This window comes from Vicugna pacos, unplaced genomic scaffold (genome assembly GCF_048564905.1).
Source record: "Vicugna pacos unplaced genomic scaffold, VicPac4 scaffold_20, whole genome shotgun sequence".
Classification (NCBI taxonomy): Eukaryota; Metazoa; Chordata; class Mammalia; order Artiodactyla; family Camelidae; genus Vicugna; species Vicugna pacos.
The window spans coordinates 27,453,374-27,477,863 of record NW_027328741.1 but is presented as its reverse complement, the minus strand read 5'-3'; the positions used below and the strand labels follow the sequence as shown (position 1 = coordinate 27,477,863).

The 24,490-nt window shown below is 44.5% G+C and overlaps 1 protein-coding gene across 2 annotated transcripts in view; it reads right to left on the bottom strand.

Annotated features, from left to right (window-relative positions):
* LOC140694224 (uncharacterized) overlaps positions 1 to 24,490 on the bottom strand; it is a 41,739-nt gene that overhangs the window by 5,978 nt on the left and 11,271 nt on the right. Inside the window, exons 5-9 of one of the 2 annotated variants that reach the window (XM_072957593.1) lie at positions 24,124 to 24,202; positions 3,169 to 3,195; positions 1,299 to 1,357; positions 949 to 1,066; positions 289 to 412 (exon numbers count right to left, since the gene is read on the bottom strand). In XM_072957593.1, the coding sequence (XP_072813694.1) occupies positions 1,061 to 1,066; positions 1,299 to 1,357; positions 3,169 to 3,195; positions 24,124 to 24,202 (171 nt within the window). In that variant the 3' untranslated portion in view covers positions 289 to 412; positions 949 to 1,060. The remainder of the gene's footprint in view (positions 1 to 288; positions 413 to 948; positions 1,067 to 1,298; positions 1,358 to 3,168; positions 3,196 to 24,123; positions 24,203 to 24,490) is intronic. The other variant, XR_012069971.1, reaches the window with a different exon arrangement.

Genomic DNA, 24,490 nt, shown 5'->3' with positions numbered 1-24,490 from the left:
CTGCTTCCTGGGCACACAAGTAAGAGAACTGAAAACAAATGTTAACATAAAAACTCCTACAGGAATATTCACCATTACTTTTCGCCATTAATTTTCAGAGCCAAAAAACAGAAACAACCCAAATGTCTATCACGTGATGAATGGGTAAACAAAGGGGCCCAGCCATACAGTGAAATATTATTCAGCAATAGCAAAGCATAGAGTACTGACCCAGGCCACAACGTGGACAAACATTGAAAACGTTACTCAGTGTGAAAGAAGTCAGTCAAAATAGACGGTTCCACTTACATGAAGTGACTCGATTTGCATGAAATGTTCAGCACAGGCAAATCCACAGAGACAGAAGAGTGGCTCCCTGGGGCTTGGGGAGGATGGGGAAGTTGATAATGTCTGCTTATGCGTACTGGGTTTCCTGTTGGGGGGAAGAAAATATTCTAAGATTGACTGGGATGCACATTTCTGGGCATAGAGTAAAATCCGCTGTACATTTTAATGGGTGATTTGTATTAAAACTGTTAAGAACAAAAGCACCTCGGATTAGTACCTTCCATAGTAAATGCAAATTGCTAACATTTATTACAGGAAGAAGAAACTGCCCTCAGCATGAAAGCAGGAGATCAGCAAATATTAGTTAACCGAAATTGGACAAGAGCATTTCACTTGAAACTGTTGCTGAGTGTACAAGAAATATTCAGACATGACAAGGAAAATCAGTTTGACATCACGAAGAAGCATTCTGCTTCAAATGCAAATCAAGGATTCGGCAAGCCCAGCTGCTACAAATGACCAGAGAAGAAACCTGGTTCTTAAAACAAGCACCAGAGCCAACAAGGAAATGGTGGTGAGGAAAGCAGGTGGCCTAAAATCTGGAACAGTGTGCTACAAATAATTTCTCCACTGAAAATTCAAAAATAAAATGAAAGTGATGTAATGCTGTGTTGAACTCACGTGAATGGGCTTCCTGCAGTGCTTGACAGTTCTGTAACCCCGAATGACTCAGGAGAATCAGCATGGCTCCTGGGAGTCCCCAAGTAACTGCCCATCAGCACGCTGACCACCATCACATCTGCCAGGGTTGAATTGCAGAGAAGAGAGCAACCTCTGAAAGGCACAGGGAATGTTGACAAGGGAATAAAAGGCTGCGGTCAATCCTGGGACAGAGGCCCTGTGAGCAGAGGCCAGAAGGCTGCAGGTGAACTGGAGTGGCCCTGGGGCAGGAAAGGACCACAGGGGAGCATATCTCAATTATCTCCTCTCTCTCCCTCGGGTAGGAGGGATAAAGCCTGCATCCTTCTCACCTGGAACTGTGGGTTCTGGCTGGCGGAAGTCTTACCGACACGGAATGAATTTCTCAAGACTGCGGAAAAAGGAAAGAAAGCGAGAGGGATTAGGGAGCCAAATCCACGAGTCTCTCAAATGCTCCCATATTTATTGTGTATAATCAAAGTAAAAAGTCAATAACAGTTGTGAGATAGTAGGCAGGAACTTGGGGAAAGAAGGGATGAGACAGAGATTGTAGACTCCACCATGAGTACTAAGGCTTAGTTTACCTTTAGGGAAGTCATGGGCTGAGGGGAACAAGATACATTTTTTAGACATGTTCATTACAAAGCAGACCACCAGACCAGCCTGGTCCCTGTTTTGGGGATAATAGACTATCTAACACCACGCAGGCCTGGCGTTTATAGATGAGGGCCTGGGTCATTGCTGTGCAATAAGCAGTGTGCTATCTATAACCTCAAATATGCAAGCAAGGCATTGTCTCTGCTTTTTATGGCAAGGAGACAGGAGTGAGGATGCACAGGTGTTTGCTTTAAAGCAGTTAATAAGCACACTTTTTCTTCTTAAAGTTGACAGGCAGCTGGGATGTGTTACAACTTGTTAACTCAATCATGGGCTCCCACATGGAACCATTATGGAGGACATCCTAGGATGAAAAATCCTGGCTCTGGATCTTTTCCTGCCAGCTTCGGCCACTCCAGCAGGGTCTAGACACATCCCTGAATAACGATCCCACAGAACCACCTAAACTCTTAACTCCTGGTGCTTGAAACTTAATTTTAGCTCTACACAACTTAATGTAGAAAAGTTTCAGAAATAAAAGATATTATATTCTTTTTATATCTCATCATAAGACTGATTTTTCTGATTGCTCTAAGCTGCTTCTACATGGTAAAGCACCTAATTCTGCAGGTGAATTCAGTACTTTCCTTTGGGCATACCTAGACAGTCTGGGCTGTCTGACTTCTATTAGTCAAATACCAATACACTTAATTGATTTCTTTGTTCATCAATTTCAGCCTGGAGGTGAGGGTCTGTCACTATTTTCCTCAGCCCACCCTCTACTCTTTTCTCATCAGCATCTCAGGCCTCCTGAAAACAAAACAAAGCATTTGTTTCCCTTCATCTACACTTTCCACAAAGGCAACAGGAATCATCATGCCTAGAGAATGAATTCAACACAAATGTTAAAACAAAAATCTATAAACCTGAAGCAACTCCATCTCCGACTCATGATACACAATGACATGAGAGTAAGTGTGTCAGGTACAAAGCATGCGTGAGCCTGACCACCTCATTTCTATTCTTCAAAGGAAGGAAGGTTTTCGTATTTTTTATTATCATTCTTTGTCATTGTTTCTGATTAAGCCAAAAAATTTTTTATGAAATAATTAAGCACTGCAATAACAGATTTTCGCTGTATCAATTACAGAAGGAATTCAGAGGGGATAGGAAAACCCACCTCTGTAAAAAATGCAAAATTCCTTCCCCTGTTAAGAACACGAATACAAAATGCAACAGAGAATTCAAATTCTTGTGGAGAGGACAAAAGCCACAGAATCAAAGCAAAGTCATTATTATGACTCAATCCAAAATTCACTGGACAAACATGCTCAATGCATTCAAATAATTTTTAAGGCACACTGCAAACCATTCACTTAATTATCTACAGGCTAGAGGAAGAAATTCCCTCTATAACAGACAACATAAATCAATAAGTTGCCCCACCAAACAAGGAACAAACATCAGGTTTTTTGCAGTTCTGATAAATCAGCAAGTTTTAAAGATCAAAATCCAGAAATTTTAAACATTCATTCACACCAGAATGAATCAAGCACTTAAAAAAAAATAAATAACCCAAAGAAACTAAACACATTGATCACGTACCTGGATCAATGAGAAATTCTTGTACAGCTGGAAAAAAAGAACAGTCTATAGACTTATACTTGAAAAATAAAACTACTTTTAAAGATAACTTCTAAAACACATTTCATCATTCATGTTGCCTTGAAAAATCTGAGGCACTTGCCTCTGATCAGAAAAGCAATTCTGAGTATTAGTATGTTACAATTCAGTGCCAGTTTGCTTTAGAAGAAAAAAGAAAAGCTACTGTTTCTCATCTTGCACAAAGTTTAAAGAACCTCCCTGCCTCTATCTCCTCCCATTTTCTAAGCTCATGCTCCCCAAACCTTCTGAAACAATTATGAGAACCTCTTATTCCCACCAATATGCCAAATCACAAAAGAGTATCAATTTATTTGTGTAAATATATACCTACACCTTGAACTGGAGGAGAAAGATTTCAGAAGGCTATATGGAACTTATTGCTACATTCCTGAAATCACACACATACACGTTCACAGAGACACAGACATATACAAACTGAATTACTGGGCACTTCACAAGCTAAGGACTTACAACTTCTAGAAGATAACTTTGTAGTTAGTTTAAAATACAAAACGGTCAGCTTTTGAAAGCCTTGAACATTGCAAAATCATCCAAATATCAATGAGATCCAATTAGCCTTCTCTGTAGAATGTAATTCCCCATGATGGCAAAGCAGACCCTAAGAAGTAGTGGATCCAAGACTCGTGTTTTTCACTAGCTATGATCGTTTTAAAACACGTAAACAGATTTAGAAAGGTATGTCCCTATGACATTTATTCTTATTGAGATGGCATATGTATTCAATTGTCTATGCAGAAAATAGGACCCATGATGGTGTTTAAGAAATATTTTGTGCATTGAAATATTTATTTTTAAGTGCAGACAAGGAGGGTGGGTATTACTCCATTGTAGAGCACCTGTTGTGCACGCACATGTTCCTGGCTTCAATCCCCAGTACCTTCATGAAAATAAATAAATACAAGTGCTTACTTAAAAATAAGAATAAATTTATATAAAAAAATAAATGCAGACTAAAAACCACTGCAATCTAGGAGCCACAATTATAATAAAAAACAAGTGTTTCTATCAAATATTGACTATACGCCAATCACAGAGACAACCACAAATCACACCTGACAACCATCACGTGTGATTCTCAGCAATCCTACTAAGTAGACACGGATGAGAAACCCGGCTCTGCGGATGAGGAGACGGAGCTCGGAGGAGCCGGGGACACTGACCGTCCTGCTCCCCGTGACACCGCGTCAGCCCAGGGCAAGCGCTGACAGAGCTGCACTGAGGGGACACCCAGCTGCATGGAACCATGGGGGATTGGGGAGTCCTAGAAAATACTCAAAAGTGTTCAATGAAAAACCAGCTCAAATATATTACTCTGTGCCCCATCCTCTAAACACAGAACATGTCTGGGACCTTTTTGATGCCTCCGTGTCCTTTCTGCCATCATCAGTTACGTGCCCTCTCAGCGCGACCAGTCATGAACTGGACCCCATACGAAGTGCACTCAGATGGAAGAGCTTTAAAAGCTGTTTTATGAAGTTTGTAAGACTGTCTATTCCTCACACAGGCGGTCATCCAGCACTACTCACCGGTGCGGATGTACCACCTGAAATCACACCTTTCTGCTTTTTAAAATCCCTTCATGTAATACAGACTTTTCAACAGCAAAGAAGCAGCTCAACCACAGACAGTGGACATCTTTTCACCAAACGGACTCAAACAGCCCATCGGACTACCTGGAAGCCCTTTTCTTCTATTAAACCCACTTCCAGGTACTTCATCTGATTGGTGGACTTGGCCTCTGAATGGCCTACTCAGAGAGATCCCATCCTCACATCCGGGGGTGGGAGAGGACCCTGCTGCTGGGAGAAATCAGTGAGGAAGGTGGACATCCTCCAGCCATTTCTGCACGGGTAGAAATGCCACATGCTCAGAAATTATACCCTCAGCACCCCTGGGCTCCCATGGACTGGTTTCACATTAAGCAAACTTATGACACACTGATGCAAGAAAACCAGAAATTTAATTTATTAATGTAACAGGAGATGTGAAACTACAAACCAGATTGAAATATCAGAGTTCAACCATGAGTACAGATTCTCCTCCAAGGCCCAATCTCGGGCAGGCAGTCACATGGCAAGCGTGGACAGAAGCAGAGCAGGAAGGGTTTCTAGATTAACTCAATGGACTAAATTTCTGTTATAAGAACAGATCTACTGCCTGGAAAACAATTAATGCCAATCACGGGGCACACTCCATGGACAGTGGCTGAGACACGACAGTGAGCACCTGTATAACTCCACTTTCCCTGTCCTTTCTGGTCTAACTGATGCAGAGGTACAGAGATCCAGGGATGCAGATACCTGTAAACACCCAAAGCCCATCCCTGGGAGCCTGGAAACCAGATAGCCAGGATTTAAATCCCAGCTCTGCCACTTACTAGCTCTGTTACCTTGGCCAAATTACTTACCCTCTGTGTGCCTCAATTTCCACACTGTAAACCTGGGATAACAATCAAATCTTTCTTACTCACTTGTTGTGAAAATTGGAGGATTCATTTCTGTAAAACTCTCAGAAAAGAATGTAGCACATTTTTGGTGCCCAACAAATTTCAATTTAATAAGAAAGTGATTTACAAGTCTCCCATCTAATCATCTTCTGTGTTTCATGACTATTCTGAGTCCCAAAGGAAATCCTTATTTCCCCTCTTATAAACTCTTGAGGAGCACCCTTCTGTTTCAAGCCACCACCTGTTTAAACTGAGGGGGGATTCCCTCCTCCCCACTCCTCTGGTCCATGGGAGACTGCTTCTCCCTTCACACCCCTGACCACTGGCCCACGGCTAGCCCTCCTCACACTAACAGATTGAGGTGTGAGTCCGGGGAGACAAGCAGGGCATATGAAAGCTTTCCTTCCCCTCCAGTGTTGGCCACCCTTAGGAAGCAGCCGGGATGCTCAGTTCCATGGCAAGACAGTCCTGTGCATTATGGGTCAGAATCTCTCAAGGGAATGCTCGCTGTGGCCCAGAGTTACCTGGGACTGCGTAAGTCTCTAATTCTGGGACATAGTGTCATGACACTCACTCTCCCACAGCCCTGAATTTCATGGAGAACGTGGCTTCATCAGTAATAAAGGAGACATTTATCGCCTGCCTGTTCTTCTTAGTCATCTCTCAGTTGGCTGCTGGACACAACATGTGTATAAGTATTGGGTCCCCTTAAGCCCCAACATATATGAAGTAACAAAAATTCTGTGGCTTAACATTGGTTCAGGGCGACTGTCTAACTGTCCTGACTCTGCTGATGCTAAATTATGTGTATAGGAACTATGGAACCTCCTCAAATATCTTTCATCATAAAACCAGCTTTTCTTATTTTCCTGTTTCTCAGTAATTGCCAAAGACTATCAAATGATGGCTTCACACCAAACAGCAGTTAAGATTATGAGCCCTCTTGTCATACACACTGTGCTAAACACTTTACATAATTTCTAATTCTCACAATTCTACAAAGCAGAAATGAGTGTCCCCATCTCACAGACGAGGGAAAAACTCAGAAAGAACTGACTCAGGATCACGTAGCTCAGTGGCAGCGCGTGCACGCAAACCCAAGTCAAAACACCACACCCCTTTGTATATGTACCAAATCTCCTACCACCCATTGACACACAGCGGTGGGGATAATACTTAGGGAACTCAGTACACTTTTCAGCTTTAAGGTGCTCCAGAGGCCGCTTCTAGCTCTTTTATAAAATCCCGGCTCACTGGTTTCTAACACTGCAAGAAAAGTCCGATGTTGCAACTGTTTGCACAGGAAGTCTGAAATGTTCACAGTGAGATGATAGAATAAAACTAAGACATAAGCAGAATAATATTTCCAGGTAGTCAGACATAATGGACATTGTGCTACCCTGAAGCACTAAGCAAAGGAATCAAAAAAAAAAAAAAAAGCGTTGTTTAAGACTTCCTTTACAAACAGGAAAGTTAAGACTGTAAGAAGGTGCATCAGCGCCACCTATGGCTTAAAAGGCCTTCCTGGTTGCCTGGAAAGGTGCAACACAAAAATTGCCTGTGGATCAGAAACAAGAATCAGATAACTAAAAGCTTATGTAGCACATACTGCTCTCCTAGTCCTCATGTCTTGCACTGTAGCAAAAACCAACAGACCTGTACTAGGCCTATATTCATAAAAGTCATGTCTGTATTTTTCCAACAGGAGGTAATCTAAGTATCTTGCAAAATACTTCTCAAAGAGCCAGGAAATCATAGAAGTGTATTGAAATACAAAAACATTTATTTACATATTAAAACAGCATGAGCTTTTTTCTATTAAAAAATCTGACATGTCAAATCAATGTTTTGATATTTTAAAACCTATTAAGAGTGCAGAAAAATAAATCAAAATTTTCTTTAATCACAAAAGAGAGAAGCTTATTCCCTGAAAATGATCAATGTGGATTTTTCTAAACTTAATGCTTCTGGTCAGAGTCCTACGAATTTAAATGTCTGAGTGTATAGTTACACGGCAGCATGAACACTGAGTTGTAACAATACACATTCTGTGTAAATAATCTTCAAGGTCGTCTGCTTAAGTCAATTTAACTAGTCCCTGTCTCAATAGAATGATACAGATTTCATTAAAACTTCATACTGCACGCACACACACACACAAAACCCTGAATCCTTGTTACTTTAAGCCATATACATATATATCCATATTGAATATGCATCAGAAACAAGCCACCCTCTTTAGTATTCACAGTTGATCCTTCTAAACTATCTGTCATTGTGACAGCACATTTTTACTAAGCAGCTCTTGGATGCTTTGTATACAAGGCGTCTACCTCTCACAGTCAGACATGGTAAACGGCATCACTCAAATTTCACAAATGAGGAAATATACTTAAGCCATGGAAACAACGTACATATTTATCATCAGGAAAGAAAAGAGTAAAGATTTTACTTTCAATATGCACTGACAAACTTTTCCTCCATACTAAGACTACATACATAAAACAAATTCAGTCATTGTAAATTATTCTGTCAATAAGCACCACTAGAGAAAAACAAGCAACATCATTAGCAATGATTGGACTTTCAAAGCCCACTCCTATTTTGCACTATAATCATTTTTAATGTTTTGTTTTTAGTGCTTACATAGCACTAATATAAAGAAAACATAAACTATTTAAGTCATTACCTGAGAATGCAACATTTGTGAAAATGTACAATTTTAATTTATGCCACTCTGTCTCACATTCTCACTGGTGTCTCTCCTTTGAAGGCCTCATCAGGCTGAGATCGCCAAAATCGGTCATTTATGGACTCACAGGAGTTCGGGAAACCACTCAACGGGAGGCTGATCAGAGGAGAAATTGAGAATGCATCCTGTGCAGCCTGGGTTCCAGCACCGAGCTAGGCACCGCCAGCTGCGTTTGATTTGGGACAAGCTGCCCACCTCTCAATCCCTCAGCTGCAAAAAGGAGACATTGATACCTACCGTCAAACACCTGCTTTGAAGTAAAATATGAGAAAAACAGTTTAGCATTTGGTAGGTGTCCACTCACAGCAAGCTTGGTCATTATGATGATGAGGATTACTTTTAATAAGTTAAGCTAGACCAAAAATTAGAAATCACCATAAAGGAGAAACATTTTAACTCAATAAGCATTTCCTTTTGAATGGATTGATAAAAGTTCTAATGATTTTTTTAATAAACAAAATTTTGTCCATTAATTTTAGATTTACCGGTTTATGGACAAGTCTCCAAAAAAAGAATTAGAGGCCTCTAACCTCTGAATACTAAGAAAGTAAAGTTTAAAAAAATTATGGGGGAGAGTATACCTCAGTTGTGAGAGTATGTGCTCAGCACGCATGAGCCCCTCAGTTCAGTCCCCAGTAACTCCATTTAAAAACTTTTATTTAAAAAAAAGGAGAATTAAAGGAAAAAGATGGAGGACTACAGAATTTTTTTAGAGAATCCACTCAGATTTAAGATGGGGAAAAAATATCCATTTCTCACAGGAAATCTTGAGAACTATGTAAACCGGATCTGAGTTGTCTAGTCTTTAACATTATTCATGAATTCATATTACCAAGTCTTAAAACTACCTGATAACCCACAGTGGTGATAGTGATCATAAAACCTGCCAATGCGGATCGAACTCCGGCTAGGACTGCTCTGTTCTGACATCTCTGCCCCTGAGGCCTCACCAGGATGAGAGCACTAAATTTTGTCATTCATGAGCATCTCGTGTAAGTCTTCCATTTGTGCTTCTCAGTCTCCTCTCACCAGCCCCTCTGAGGGAAGCAATGTTATCATCTTCCCCACACGCAGATAAGGTCACTGAGGTACAGAAACTAAACCTGCTCCAGGTCACATCGGCATTAAAGGACGTCTGTATTTCTGCTGTTTTGCGATTGACAAAGGAATCTGAGATATCAATACAAGATAGACTGTTAAATAATCAAGTCTGTCAGCTCTTCACCTCAAAGAGCAGATACTATAAATTCCTGATGTAGGATGAGGCTGCCGCCACAAAATGACTCAGCTAGAAATTAATATCCAAGATGAAGCAGCGGATACACATAAATATTCATGACTGTCAACTCCTCTCACGGGTCTTGGCCCTTCACTGCCTGAATGGGGGTGAAATCCCCACCCGTGTCTGGGAGGGTAGCGCGGCTCTTCCAAGTCTCACCCAGGCTTCACAGGCTGTTTCCCCCTACAGACTGTCCTAAATGATTAAAAAGCTCACAAGATTTTTACACCAGCCAAAACTGAAAGACATTTCTGCATATGGAGCACTTTCTCAGGCTTAAACCATTTTTGCCTACACTCAGCAAGGGGGAAAAAAGAAACATGACTCTGCAAAGTCTCTTAGCCTTACCACTCACAGGAGTTGAATGGTCTCAGCACAAGATGACCCTTCACATTGCAGGATGAGAACAAAATAAAGCCGCCCCAACAACAAGCACTCCCAGAGACAGCGCTCAGCAGTCTTCTGCACACTCACGGTTGTGCAGCCCTCACCACCATCTATTTCCAGAACACTTCATCACCCCAATAGAACACCCCTGTCACTAGCAGTCACTCCACAACCCCCCTCCACCCAGCCCCTTGCAACCATCATCTGCTCTCTGCCACTGCATGAGCCAATTCTGGGCATTTCAGATCACTGAAATCAACAATATGTGGCCTTTTGTGTCTGGTTCCTTTCAGTTAACGTGCTGTTATCAAGGCTTTCCCATGTTGAAGTGGTATCAGCATGTCTCTTTTTTTTTGAAAATGTTAAACTTTATTAGAAGGTGGTAAATACTATCAAAAATAGTAGAGTGGGGTATAAGGGGTGGGGTTTCAAAGGGAAAAGGCCGGGTTGAGCAGTCAGGGTGGACTACCCAGAGCAGATGGCTTTTTTCATATTCCCCTTTATTTATTTTTTCTTTTTTATTCACTCTTATGTCTGAATAATATTCCACTAAATGGAGATACTACATTTTGTTCTTTCATTCAGCAGCTATATATGGACGAGGTCCAGAAGAATGAGTGTAAGTGGTGGCTAGCAGGGATGGCATTTAAGCAAAGGGCAAGATGTGCTTTCAAAAAAAAAGTGAACAATCAGAGGCACAAGGAAATTCAGCGCGTTTCTGAGAAAGTGCATGGTTGCTTCAGTAGGACTGCCATGCAGGGCTGTGGGGGATAGTGACAGGAGACACAGTGAGGGAGTCACCTGAGAATATTCCCCACTGCAAGCAGCTCAGCCAATTCTCCTCCCTCATCCTGTATTTTAGAGACATTTTTGCTAGCTTTTCTCTTATTTCAAGTAACAGTACTTTAGTTACACATCTGATCATCTGCATCAGACCACATTAGCTCCAAGCCACAGAAAATCATTCACTGACCGGAGCAGCTCCAAGACATAACATTGATGGACCAGGGAGTCCTGCAGCATCCCATCCTGCAGGCACAAACCACACATGTTCCCTGGTGATGTCCGGAAAGTAAAATGCATGGAAATATCTCACTGCTGCTGCACATCTGCCCACAAATTGCCCCCAAATCATGCTGGCACAGCACTACTCAACCCTCGCACTACCCAAAAAAAAAAAAAAAAAAAAAGAGAGAGAGAAAAGAAAAGAAAAGAGAAGAAAAGAAAAGAAAAGAAAATATAAGAAAAGAAAAGAATAAAGCTAAGAAAGCAAATTTAGGCTCTTCCATTGAAAACCAGCAACCATCACTGCCAGTATCTGAGCTGGAATGATCCTGACTTCAAAAACCACTGTGCAGTTACTATTCAAATGTGACAGACATATATGGATTTCACTTAGATGATATTACAATAGGATTTTTCTTTTCAAAATTTCCAGTTGCAACAATAGCACAAGAAAGTTTATGTTTCATTTTTTAAAAAAAATCAATTATTTTCCACTTTGTTAATTTTGAATCTATTATTATTTTATAAAGGGAGCTATGCTGCAGATTATAAACCAAATATCTGGCTTCTGCAAACAAGACCTATATGACTTCACTATTTCAGAGCAAGCTTTAATGATGCTTTCAAATTGGGGGCGCTCACTAACAGCTCTTTAAATACTGTCAAAGATGTGCTATTATGTAATGCAAAGGGTCTACCTACACATCAACTCAGAAACCAAAGAAACTACACGAAAGCCTTAGTTTATCATTTTAAAATATTCCTATTATTTTGAATATTAAATTTCTTAAAAGATAAGATATTTTTTGAGAAAGACATCAGTTGTATTAAATTTCCTCTCACCAAGGAAGCAATCTTTATCAAGAATTACTACCCCTATGAAAATCCAAAAGACAGGACGTTTCTAGCTAAGTTAACTTACAGATCTCAACACAAGCCTAAATCCTATCTGCTCTCACTTGAACGAGCCCAGCAAAGTCCTGGGCTACTCTGGAACTTAGCTCTTCTGTTCCATATGTTGGCAGAGCTAAGATCATCACACAAGGCAGGGAAGGAGAGAAGAGGTAAGTCCACCTGGCGGCCTCCATCTGTTTACTTCCAGCCACAAGGTGTCGCTAGAGCGACCCCGCTAACAAGCCCTCCACACAAGGAAACCCGGCATTCACTCTGCCCCTGCGGTCCCCAAGCAGTCCCGATGCCCCTCTCCCACTGGTGGCCTCCGAGCCTGTGAATGGTCTTCTAATGACCCTCCCAGTTGGTGACACCCTCCCCCTCTTCCCCGCTACACACACACACACACACACACACACAGCCAAGGCAGCCTTCCCAAAGCACAAATTTGATTACATCTCCCCCACTTCAAACCCATCAGAGGCTCCCTGGTAGAGTTCTAGCCCCACCCCCGACCCTGCTTGTCCATCCTCACCTCAGTACCAGGTCCCCAGTGACCTCAGGGGCCCCGTGACCTGCTGCTACTTCCCACTAGCCTCCAGGCTCATTTTAACTGTTTGTCAAGGAAGTCTTCCTTCCCTCCAACCTCCGCACTTTGGATTAGGTGCCCTGCTGTGTTAATAAAACATTTTAATCTAAGTCAACTTCTGACACTGCTAAGCTCTCAAGAAGCAAGTACATTTTGCTTACTACTGTGGGTCCACCCCCTCTCCCCTAGACACTCAGAATTGCGTGTGTTGTGAATAAAAGAATGAAGGGGTGGGACTCAAAAGGACAGGCAGAGCTGCTCTCCTAAGGGTCACTTCCTGCTGACACCCTTCACTGCCTCTTCTGTGTCAGTTCTAGTAAAAACCAAGCTCCTCCAAAGCCCTCCACCCCTAGGCCCTCTCCAGTGTCCTTCAAAGCAGGGTCACCCACCACCCTGGACCACACAGGGCAGTCTCCCTGAGTCCCCACCCCACAAGCCTCCAGGCCTCTACCCGGGCTGCTCCTGCCACCTGAGTCACCCTCTTGATTCCTTCCCCTGGCTGACTCTTACTCTGTCCCCAGAACTGAATGTAGAGCCAATTTCTTCCAGGAAGTCCTCCCTGATGATGTCCTTTAGCTCTTGGCTGGGCTCCATCTACAGCAGCACTGCTTGGCTACCAACTGGTATTTGTCCACCTGCTCCTATGAGACCATGACCTCTTGGAGGCCACGTGGGAAAAAGGAGTGAGGTGACAAGAGGGGTGGGAAGAGCAAACAGGAAAGTCGCAGCTCAAGTCCCAAATTCAAGGATTCTGTCTCAGATAAAAAGAATAAACTGTTTCATATGTGTGTCATTTGGCTATGATTTTTGTGGCTCATGGAAAACAAGAGCTTGGTGTTCAAGCCTGAAATCCAAGTTACATGCAAAGAAATGTATATATTCATATCCAAAGGAAACCAGAGCTGCTCAACAACACTTTGCAGTTAAAATCCAAAGGAACTTTGATAAAGGCAATCTCCCTCTCTCTCTTTATTTTTATTTATTTATTTTTTTTGGTATCATATAGTTTTAGAAGTATTTGTATAACTAAGTGATGGCTACAGCCTATGATTCTGCACTGGAGTGTTTGGGGCTAAGGAAGCCCAGATTACATGCACTGTGTAAATGCAATCACACCAACACAATGACAGGCGCCCTAGTGGCTGAGCTGAAGTTCCAAAGCAGAGAACCTTATGTTGGAAGACAGCTCTCAGTAGAAAGTAAGAAATGCAATGTTCTGTACTCAATTTCATTAGCTTTATGAGCCATTAACAGATAGTATGTCTTGTCTAATGAAACCCCAAAATATATTGTCATCTTCGATTTTCTCCATCTGACTGTTTTATGCTAAATTTGGATATCAAACCCTCACTCCATACGGAAAGCTCAGGCCTTAGCTGCAGCACAGTTACATCCCGTGGAAGAAAGCTGATCAAGGGAGAACAGGAGAGTTTCCCTTCAGAAGCTGCTAAGTGTGGTTTTGCACCTGTATGTCATTTACAACCACGCCATCGTCAAAGGAGTAAGACCTTACATCTGTGGGGCAAAAAGCATTGCGGTGGTTCCGAACCATGAAAGAACACTGAGCTTTGTGCAACAGTCCTGAGGCACTTAAAGCGTACTTTCTCTGAAAGGCTCCGAAACTGACTCACTTCACCATTTCAGGTACAACCGGAATTAGTAGAGAGAACATGCCCTTGAAGTCTGACAAGGCCCTGCTGGAATCCTGCTACAGCATTTACTAGCTGCTAAATGAACCAATTCCTTAAACCTCTGAGGAGGCTTCCCAATCTTCAAAACGGGGCTGCCACCGCCCACTTGGGAGGCATGGATGTGAATGCAACACGCAAGTAGGGCGGCCGACTGGTACGTGACACAGGACCTGGCTAGTTTCCCTCCGCTGCCCTTCTCCCCCTTTAAACTTGCACTGTTCCCCCTGGTAAGGGTGAAGCCCCAGGAACAGACTGCCCGATTCTTCTGTATATCCCCGGATACATACCTTACCCTTAGGAGGTCAGAAAAACAACTGCCTCCTCCCCAGTCACTACCAATATTCTTAAGAGTCTGGGTTTTTTTTAACTCTATGTTTCAGGGAGACTATTCAAGAATTGTTCAACCACCGTTCTCCAGGTTGGCTCCTCTCCCAACGCCCATCCCTTCTTACCTCAAATCTTCTGTCTGATTGCCTTTTGTTCGTGGGAAAGAGAGTCCACTAGGGTGCGGACTCCCTAGGCCTCCCTCCCTTCATCACAGGAGAGTGTGACTACATTCTCCCAACTCCCCACTCCGACTCCAGCTTCTGAGGAGTTTCCCCTTCTGGACCCTGCAGCCTCTGGATCGTCCCAAGACGCGCACACGTGGCCAAAACCCTCTCTTCAGATTTCTTCCTGTGTGGCCCTGCCCACCCCCCAGAACCTTAAGGATAAATGCCATTGCTCTGAAAATCACAAACGCCGCTGACTGACACACCAAAGCTGCATGGTCCGGGCTTTCCTCCAAACCAGGCACAGCCCTGCCCCCCCTCAGACACAGTCTGCACCTCTTGAGATGAGCTGATCCACTTGCACGGCTGTGAACACCAGCTAAGAATGACGAATCCCAATGTGTATCTCTAGTCCGGCTCCTTCACCTGAGCCCCAGACTCATAGACACGAGTGCCTCTTGGAAGTCCTAACTTGGATGACAAATGGCATCTTAAAAATGCCATATGTCAAAAAAAAAAAGGCCTTATGTCCACCATTTAATCTAGACTTCGATTCCTGGCAGGTACCTCCCAGGCTCCCCATTTTAGTAACAGCCCCAGCACCCACCTAGGTGTTTGAGGTCACATTCAATTTCCACTGTTCCCTCCACCTGGCCCTGCCCTGGAATCAGTCTTGTTATTTCTGTCGCTAAGCCAGTCTCAAGTCTGGTTCTGCAGGGAGCACGATGGAAACCCACAAGCTCACAGCAAGGTGCACTGAGTCACAGTCCTCCGAAGGGAGTTCCCTGGAGGGGGAGGCATCTCCTGCTGCCAGTCACCTCAGAAGGCACTGGATTCTCACAAAGAAGGACCAGAAGAAGGGACTCAAGGATCTCCCGTGATCTGAGGTTTGAAGGGCCCGAGGTCTGGGGGAGCTCCTAGTTAGCTGACACTCCTGTCAGTGAGCAGATGAGGATCGTAGGAACCCAGGCAAGTCTGTTCTCGCTCCGACCCCTTTTCTCTCGGGAGCCACGGGAAAGGCCAGTGTCCAGGGCACAGACCGGCCATCACAGATCCCAGCCTGCATTTGCCAACCCAGACAGCCTAGACTCCTACTTGCGACTCTTACTTCTGTTCTGTTCCCCCCCAGAATGTGATGGACTCTTTCAGAAAGTCTGGACTGTCTCAAGCGAGACCAAGTCAGTGAAGGATGAAGTGTCCACATTTGGACCAGAGCATGAAAGGAGAAACAAGGCCTCATGTCCAGCATGACGGTGGTGGCCAAGCCCTTTCCCTGGGTGAGATGAACCAGGGTCGGGGTGAGAATGCAAGGTCCCTTCACGGCTGACAGGGGTGTTGGAGACTCACTACCGCAAAATAACGACACGGCCGTCAGTGGTGGACATCAGCTGCAACAGACACAGAGTCAGCTATTTACTGCCAAAAAGGGGTAAAAGTAAAGGCCGGGGCAGGGAGGCCTGCACGGCTGCTGAGGCAAACCACAGACCCGGCTCTGAATGCCCACTGGCTGAAGCAGAGAGGAAGCTACGGTCCCCTTTAGCGGTCCCTGTGTCCACCAGATCCAAGGGAACCAGTTACTTAGGACAAGGCAATGTTTTCCTGATACTTAGAAAAACCAGCCTCATAAAGGGAACAAAAGAGTGGCATGGTTTTAGGCCCGCTCCTGCCCCTCTATGAATGCAAAGTAAAGTAAATGGCACTGGGAAGGTGAATGCAAAAAAAAAAACCAAAAAACAAAAAACCGGTGACTGCTTCCTCCAACAGCGTCCCCTGCAGCTGTCACCTCCGTGGCGGCCACTTCCTCACCAGTGACCGCCGGCCAGGAAGCGCCGTCACGCACGTCACACAGCGACAGCCAGGAACCGTGTGCCGAGCACGTTTGTGTAAAAGCCAGAATCAAGCAAGGTGCTGCAGATTTTGACTTTCCAAGTTTAAATACTCCATGAAAAAAATCCCTCAGCAGCCGCCTAAATCAATTCGCATCTCACTTCTTCAAAACAAATAAACAAAATTAGTAAGAGAGCATTTGTTTCCAAATATAAGGACGAACTAACAGGTTCCTCAAAGCAAGGACTTTAACAGATATCAAACTCCAGTGGGTGATGTGCTAACATAGCAAAAATTCCAAAAAAGTAGAAAATAAGATGACTAGGATAATATACGAATCATGGCAACTGTTAAGTTTTTGCTTTTTATAGCGATGGAGACGGCACAGAGGGCGATCTGGCTATTCCAATGCAGGGTGTGCATAGCCCACATTTTCAGACCCAACAACATGCTCACGGGGTGGTATAAGGGAAAAAGGAAAATAGAAAAAGGAATAGAGGAACAGCCAAAATTAGAAACACACGAGAACAAAAATGACTTTGACAGCATTTACAAGAAATTACGTCAGTGTGATGAGGACAGGGACACGGGGACGGTGAGACCCACCCTCACCTCCTGATCCAGGGAAGGCAGGGGCCTGAGGGGAGCGATGCTGCCGGGGGACCCCAACGTGGTCAGCGCCCCAAACCAAAACTTCACCTAGATGCGTGTAGACAGCTTTTGAGCTACAAAATGTGGTCGCATTTCAAGCTGGGCAACTTTACTCACTCCCACCAAGAGGAACAGGGGAGAATTAGGTTCTGCTCCTGAACCAAAGCATTGTTTAAAAAATTAATGACTGTGTAATAGTAAAAGCAACAATGGAGTAAAAGTCACTGGAGGAGAACGTGCTTGACCCGAGCTCACTGGCCACGTTATCTCACTGACGTTCAGATGCTGGCTGAGCCCTTATGGTACCAGGACAGACAGACCCACCAGGAGGGAGGTTTAATGCGCTGCTGTATTTTGATGCCGGCAGCCATGCCTGGTACACGAGGTTCTGGGTAAACAATGGTGACAGTGTCAACCACTATGGGCTAAGCACACATCCAGCTACTCCGCCAAATCCCAAGGGCAGACTTCAAAAGGCAAAAACAAGCTGGCATTCTCTGTTGGCTCTGCAGAATCAGAGCCAAGCAGTTGCTGAGCAAAAATGTCACCAGTGCCTCCTATGACAAAATAGGAGGCACTGGCGTGGGGCTGGGGCAGGGCTCCAGGCTTCCACTGATCACCCACCAGTCTGTCCAGGGGGTGAAGGAGGTCCCTGCTTTCATTGCACCGATGCACCTACCTTGAATGACGCCTTAGGACTCAACAGGAGGTGACAGGTGAGGTGAACGGAGCCAGCCTTGGTGTAGCACGGTTCTGGCAGCTATGCCCTCAGCAGTGCCCAGTTTCCTAAACCTGACACCTCATCTCCAAGGAGCAGAAGTGTAGTGTGGGCATGTAGATCACAGGGCCCTGTGAGGACAAGTACAGATCATGGCCACGACATGCCTCTCCCCTTCCTTAAGCCATAGAGGAATGTCTGGGGAGGAAGTGAAAATTATTCCAGAGCCCGCCAGGCACCACACGCAGGTGGGACACGGATCCCCTGTGTCTGTCATTCACAGGACTGGTGTGGATTTTCTTTTTATCAATTCTCTGGCATCTTCTCCTCCATCTTACCAACAACAAGAAAGTAGAATCTGACCTTAGAATGACAGAGAATCACAGAGCCCCTCCTGCACATCGGGCCCGGCAGCACGTGCCATGTCCTCCGACCGTCACCTGTGGGACCGCCATGAGCGCTCTCCAGACTCAAGGCCCGAGGCCGTAGGCCGGGGGGACACAGCTCACCTCACTCTCCCCAGTAAAGGGGGACCACCTCTCGGCAAAGACGTCTCACCCTCTTCTGCCCGAGGGACAGCTTGAAAGATACACAGGGAAACATAGTACAGGGTGAGGGGTTAGGCAGCCCAGAAGAGATCGTCTGCACTTCCAAGGCAGAGTGGGGCCTTTGACCTAATCACAGGGACAAAGTGAGGACGAATTTTTCCCTGCTGTGTCCCATACACCGTGACACGCCTTTCCCTGCGTAAGGAGCTAATTCGGAAGCCCCTGGCAGTGTTTCTGATGTCCTAACTTGGCATGGTGGCTGTCAGGCAGGGGAGAGGGCCTGAGCCGTGCTGGTGCTGGGCCTGGGAGGCAGGAGACATCGGCTCCACCCTGAGCTCAACCAGCACCTCGTTCTGCGTCTCGGGATTCAGAGTCTCATTTATAAGCAAAGGGATGAAACTGTCCCAGGACAGGCTGTCCAACAGGAATGAAATGAGAGTCATGTAAATAACGTTTCCCAGTTGCCACGTTTAAAATGTAACAAAAAAAAAACCAAGTAACTGATTTTAAGAACAGAGCTTACTTATTCTACTGTATGTAAAATACTATCATTTTGACGTGTAATCAATATAGAAAGTAACAAGATAGTTTATATTCTTTTTACTAGACAAGTTTCAGCCTCTGATGTGCATTTGACTTACAGCACATCTCAGCTCAGACCGGCCTCCTCCCCAGCACTACTAACATCAGTAGCTGTGGCTACTCTATTGGACAGCAACTCCAGGGGTCCCCCCAAGTGTCCTGGCTGAAAAGGGGGAGTAAGTGTCCACACTAACCCTAAAAGGATCTCTCTGAAACAAAGGCGGATTTAGTTTTAAACGTCTGAAAACCGGCGGGCTACACCTCCTTCCCGCCTTGGCTACAAGAAAGCCCTCCTCCTTGATGATCCCATTCTGGATGTAGGGAAGCAATCTGTCACACAGCCAGGGTGGCCCGGCCTTCAGGTTGACTTGCCTGCTGTCTGTGTCCAGTCCCACGAAGTCCTCCTTCTCAAATAGGATGTAGAGGAGGGGGGTCTTCTCCCCAGAATTTTCGGGGTCGCCATCCAGCCACTTGGACTTGGGCAAGAAGAAGAGTGACTCAGTGAAGTCGTCTATCCTCTTCTCCACCACCCTGCAGTCCTCGTAGATTGAAGGCCACGTCGGTGTGCGGCTGCTCGGCCACCTCCCCATACAGCACAAAGACAAAGAGCTGAGAGTCGTAGAGCATGGTGCCATACAGCTCCTCTGTGCGTGGAGCTTCTAGAAGGTCTTGGCCAAGAGGCAGTCAGTAATGGTGACAAGGCCCATGACATTGCGGTGGGTCTGGAAGTCACTCCATCCATTCTCGGGCGCATAGAGATACCTATAGTAGATACAGAGTGCCCACTGGGAGCCGCACGGTCTGATCTGGCTCACCAAGGAGATTCCATTATAGATGCAAAAGAAATTCTCTAAGATGATCCCCACGGGTTGGACCACAATCGGGAGAGTCTGGTGGTCCTCAGCGCACTGCACGTAGTCAGGGGCGTTCATGTTGCAGGCCCTGCCGAGAAGGGAGGGTAAATCGATGTACATACTGTGCTGTGGGCTGCGGGCCTCACTGGGATGCGGCGACCTGGTGTGCACCAGCCAGAAGGCAAGGGAAGTCCAAGCAAATCGGGGATAATTTTGTCCTCAGCGTCTGCACATGGCTACTGAAGCTCAGATCACATTACCCAGCTTTTGGTCTAGGCTTTCATCCCCTGCAGAAAAGGATCATTTCTTGTTTTCTGTTTCCAAGCACCTAGGCAGGCCCTGATGCAAAGTCGGTGCTCAAAACTGCTGAATAAATGAATGAATAAAGGAACTGCTTCCCCACCCCTCAGCAGGATATAATGAAATGAACCATAGTAGGATCAAAATATCTGGGTTTCAACACCAATTTATTTGAACCCCTAAGGTGCAGAATAATGGGTAAGAAAACTTGCTTTGGGGAGGAGGGTACAGTTCAGTGGTAGAGCACGTGCTTAGCATGTTCAAGGACCTAGGCTCAATCCACAGTACCTCATTTTAGAAAAATGAAACAAATAAATAGACTTAATTAACCCCCTCAAAAAATATTTTCTCCATTCAAAATTCAAAAAAAACCACCTTGCAATTGACACAACATTGTAAACTTGACTATACTTCAATTAAAAAAAAACTTCTTGCCTTACAAGAATATATCTGGATTATGGAAGTTTGCAAATGTAAAATGCCTAGGGTACCACCTGCATAAGAAGAAGGAACTGTACAAATGTACTATCCCTCATTTATGAGCCATTTTTCCTTTGGGGAGATTATAACCTCTCAGAGATATTTTTCTCATATTAAAAGAAAACATTACCTGATTCTCCATACTGCTGAAGAATCAGATAACCCTATGAAAGCATCTGACCCACAGAGTTTATTCAATAAATGTTTGTTGAATGAATGAATAAACAAGCAAAGTGAATGCTGCTCCCTGCCACAGACCATCATAATGGTACTGCTTGGAAATGCCAAGCCCATGTTCCACCCAAATCTTCACTAACCACGTGGGTGACATGGGCAGACCTGTGTGCTTCTCTCAACACCAGTTTATTCATAAATAGAAATGAGGGCAATAACACAAACCTAAAAGGGTTAGTGAGTCACGAATGAATAGTACCCCAACTTTGCAAGATGGAACTATTAAAGAAAATTGGGCAAAGGGTCCATAGGCCCTCTCCATATTATCTCTTACAACTACATGGGAATCTACATTACATCTAAAAATAAAAAGTCTATTATTTTAAAGAGGCTATTGAGTTTAAATCAGCTCACCGTCTCAAATAAGGAACACACAGTACAAATAAGACAATGCGCAGCCCATGAGATGCACTCAGTAAATATTCCCACTGAACCCACTGGTCCCTCCAAATTCAGAGCATGAGGATGTGTCCTCGTGGCCAGAGGCCACTGCACCTGAAGCTAAAAAAGCTAATGGTCCCCACTTTCAAAAGCTCCTGCCACCAACCTAGGTCTAATTTTGTATTTGTAATTTTTTTTCTTTTTATAAAATAGAAATCCCCAATTGCATAGCCTTCAGGTCACCAAAACCTGACCACAGAGATCATGATGGCAACCCTCCTTGGTGAAACAATAAAATGAAAAGCCATTTCCACAAGACCTGTGTGTAAATCTACTAGGGAACTTCATCCTGGACTGAGAGGAAGAGGACTGGGGAGGAGGGGGCAATCTGAGGCACACAGACCCATGGGCCACCTGTCCCACGATGGACATTACACTCAACCCTCACCCTCCAGGAACTTCAAAATACACACAGACAGAATGATGTGGACAATATATATGTATTTTTAAAGAAATTCCGACTCTCTAGCAGGTCTTGTATCTACCGAGACACAAATGGCTTATGTGTATAATGTTTCACAAAAGCCTTAAAACATTACCACCCCAACTTGACACATTAAGAAACTAGGGATAGAGGTTTATCACATTGTGCAAGATTAGAGAGATGCCACATCAGACACTGTATTTAAACCCAAGCCTTTGCTCCAGTGCTCACACAAGAAAGTGTGACATACTGCCCCTTTCCTGCCCTCTCCCTGCAATAAATCTCTGAAGAGTCTTTTCTGTGCCACGTGGAATCACAATCACGTCAATTTACCACAAAGAGCTATGTGACTCCTTGGAGGACGTGTCAAAATCTAAAGGGTTGTGATGGGAGGAGAGATTTGAATTTTCTGTTTCTCAAAGGAAACATGGCTTTAAAAGAAACTGAAAAGCACTTATCTAGTCTAAGCCCTCATTGTGCAGAGAAGGAAATGGAGGCTCAGAAGAGATGAGGAAAGGGACTTATTAACAAATATTGCCTCAGTGCAGCACCAAGCCAGCCCTGGGCCCTTCTGGGGGAGTACCTGGAAGGCCCAGGAAAATGATTGTTAGAAAAAGGAAAGAGAAGAAGCATACAAGGCCCTGTCTCTACACCACCATACCATGAAGTTCCACCAAATTATCCAGTATTGGGTGCAGCCAAAATTTAGGTGGGCTAAAGAGGTTATAGAAACCTGGAAGTCTCAACCATAGTGGAAATTCCAACATTTACTGTTTTTTTCCAAGTTCAAGCACCAGTTCAGTGGGCGCTCCATACGAGGGACTACACGAGGCCTGGAGTTCTCCCAAATACAGATCTGTATTATCACGTGTGCAAACCACACACAGGCCCACCAGAAGAAAAACGCCCACACATAAGATGGAACTACTGAAACAGAAAAGAGCCAACCAGCATATATTGCTAGCAAAAACGGTGCTGCTAGAAATAGACTCATGGACATAGAAAGCAAACTGTTGTTAGCAGGCAGGAAAGGGAGGATTAACAGATACACATTAATAAATATAAAATAAATGACAAGGACCTACTATATAGCACAGGGTACTATTTTCAATTTCTTGTAATGAGTTGTACTAAAAACAATCTGAAAAACATTTATATACATATGCATAAGCTTATAACTGAATCTCTGCTGTACATCTGAAGCTAACATGGTAAATTTACAACACTTCAATAAAAAATAATTTTATATAATAAGTAAAAATAAAAGCAACGCCATAAAAAAAAAAGTAAAAGAACACGGTAATCCCCTTAGCTGTAGGTGGTGGAGAACTCTGCAAGCACCAAGTCCACTCGAATACTCCAGCACTGGCGGTCACTCATTCTAACCATCAGAGAATCACTTGGCTTCTACGAGGTTACTTTTCTCTTCAGTGAAAGGCTACAGTTGCATCTAATGATGTATTGAATCTCATCATTCACAAACCCAAGAATTAATGAGGATTTCCCATAGGCCTGGCTCTGGACAGATGAAAAGATAGGGTCCCAGATATATTCATGTGTAGAAGTTTATGCCATAAAGACATTAATTCTTCCTGCTTTGATAGACAGATTCATTGCAATTCTGATTAGAATTCCTCCCAGATATTTCATGGAATGTAACAAGTTAATTTATGGTCAGGAACAGCCAAGAAACTTCTTTAGAACCACCACTGGGAAGGGGTGGATAGGTCATGCATTTCAACTGGTCTTTCTGATGTGATGAAAACGTTCTGGAATAATAATGGTTGCACAAATGTGAATATGCTAAAAGCTGCTGAATTGTAACATTCAAGTGGGTGGAATTCATGGTGTGTGAACAATATCACAATAAAGCTGTTATATGAAAAAATCCTTTTTGCCAATTATTTTTCCCTCTATACTACTAGTCTGTCCCACAATTTAAGTAAAACAAACAAACATAAAAAACAAAACAAACCAGATTTTGCCAGGAGCTCTTTAGGAGTGCAATGTCCCTGGGTCTCCAACGCCTCGGGTTGTGCTGTTCCTGTTAACACACAATAGCTGGGCTGGACTAGTTAGGGACTATAAGTATCTTTTTAAGATCGACGGTCTCACGTTTCACCCTGGGAGAGTGAATGATGGAGGATGAGACAGCCTCATGCCTTCAGCTCATTTTTAACTGAACCAAGCCCTGCTTTCACCACTGTAATCCCTCTCAGTATAAAAACATGTGACATCAACAAGCACCGCCATCATAACACCTGAAAGTGTTCAAGGTACTTACCTGGGGCAGAAATCCTGATCAAGGAGACAGAAGCTCCCTCAGCACTGCCGCTCCCTTTTCCCGACTCCACCAGAAGAAGCTGGGAGTTACAGCCGCGGGCTCTCAGCCTGGGGAGCAGCGCCCACGCCGCTAATCTGGACCTCAGGGATCGGGAAAGGGAGAGGAAGGCAGCCCCAGGGTCGCGGGGCAGGGAGAGCGGGGTGGGGGACGCGGGCTGCAGCCCCGCTCGGAGGCCAGCACCAGCCCCAGCCCAAGCCGCCCGCCCCGTCCGGGTGTGCAGACCCCGCCCGCCCGGGACACAGCCCGCCCAGTGGTGGGGACGGGTCGGCGGCCTAGGAGAGGAAGCCCGGGAGGGGAGGACTCGCGG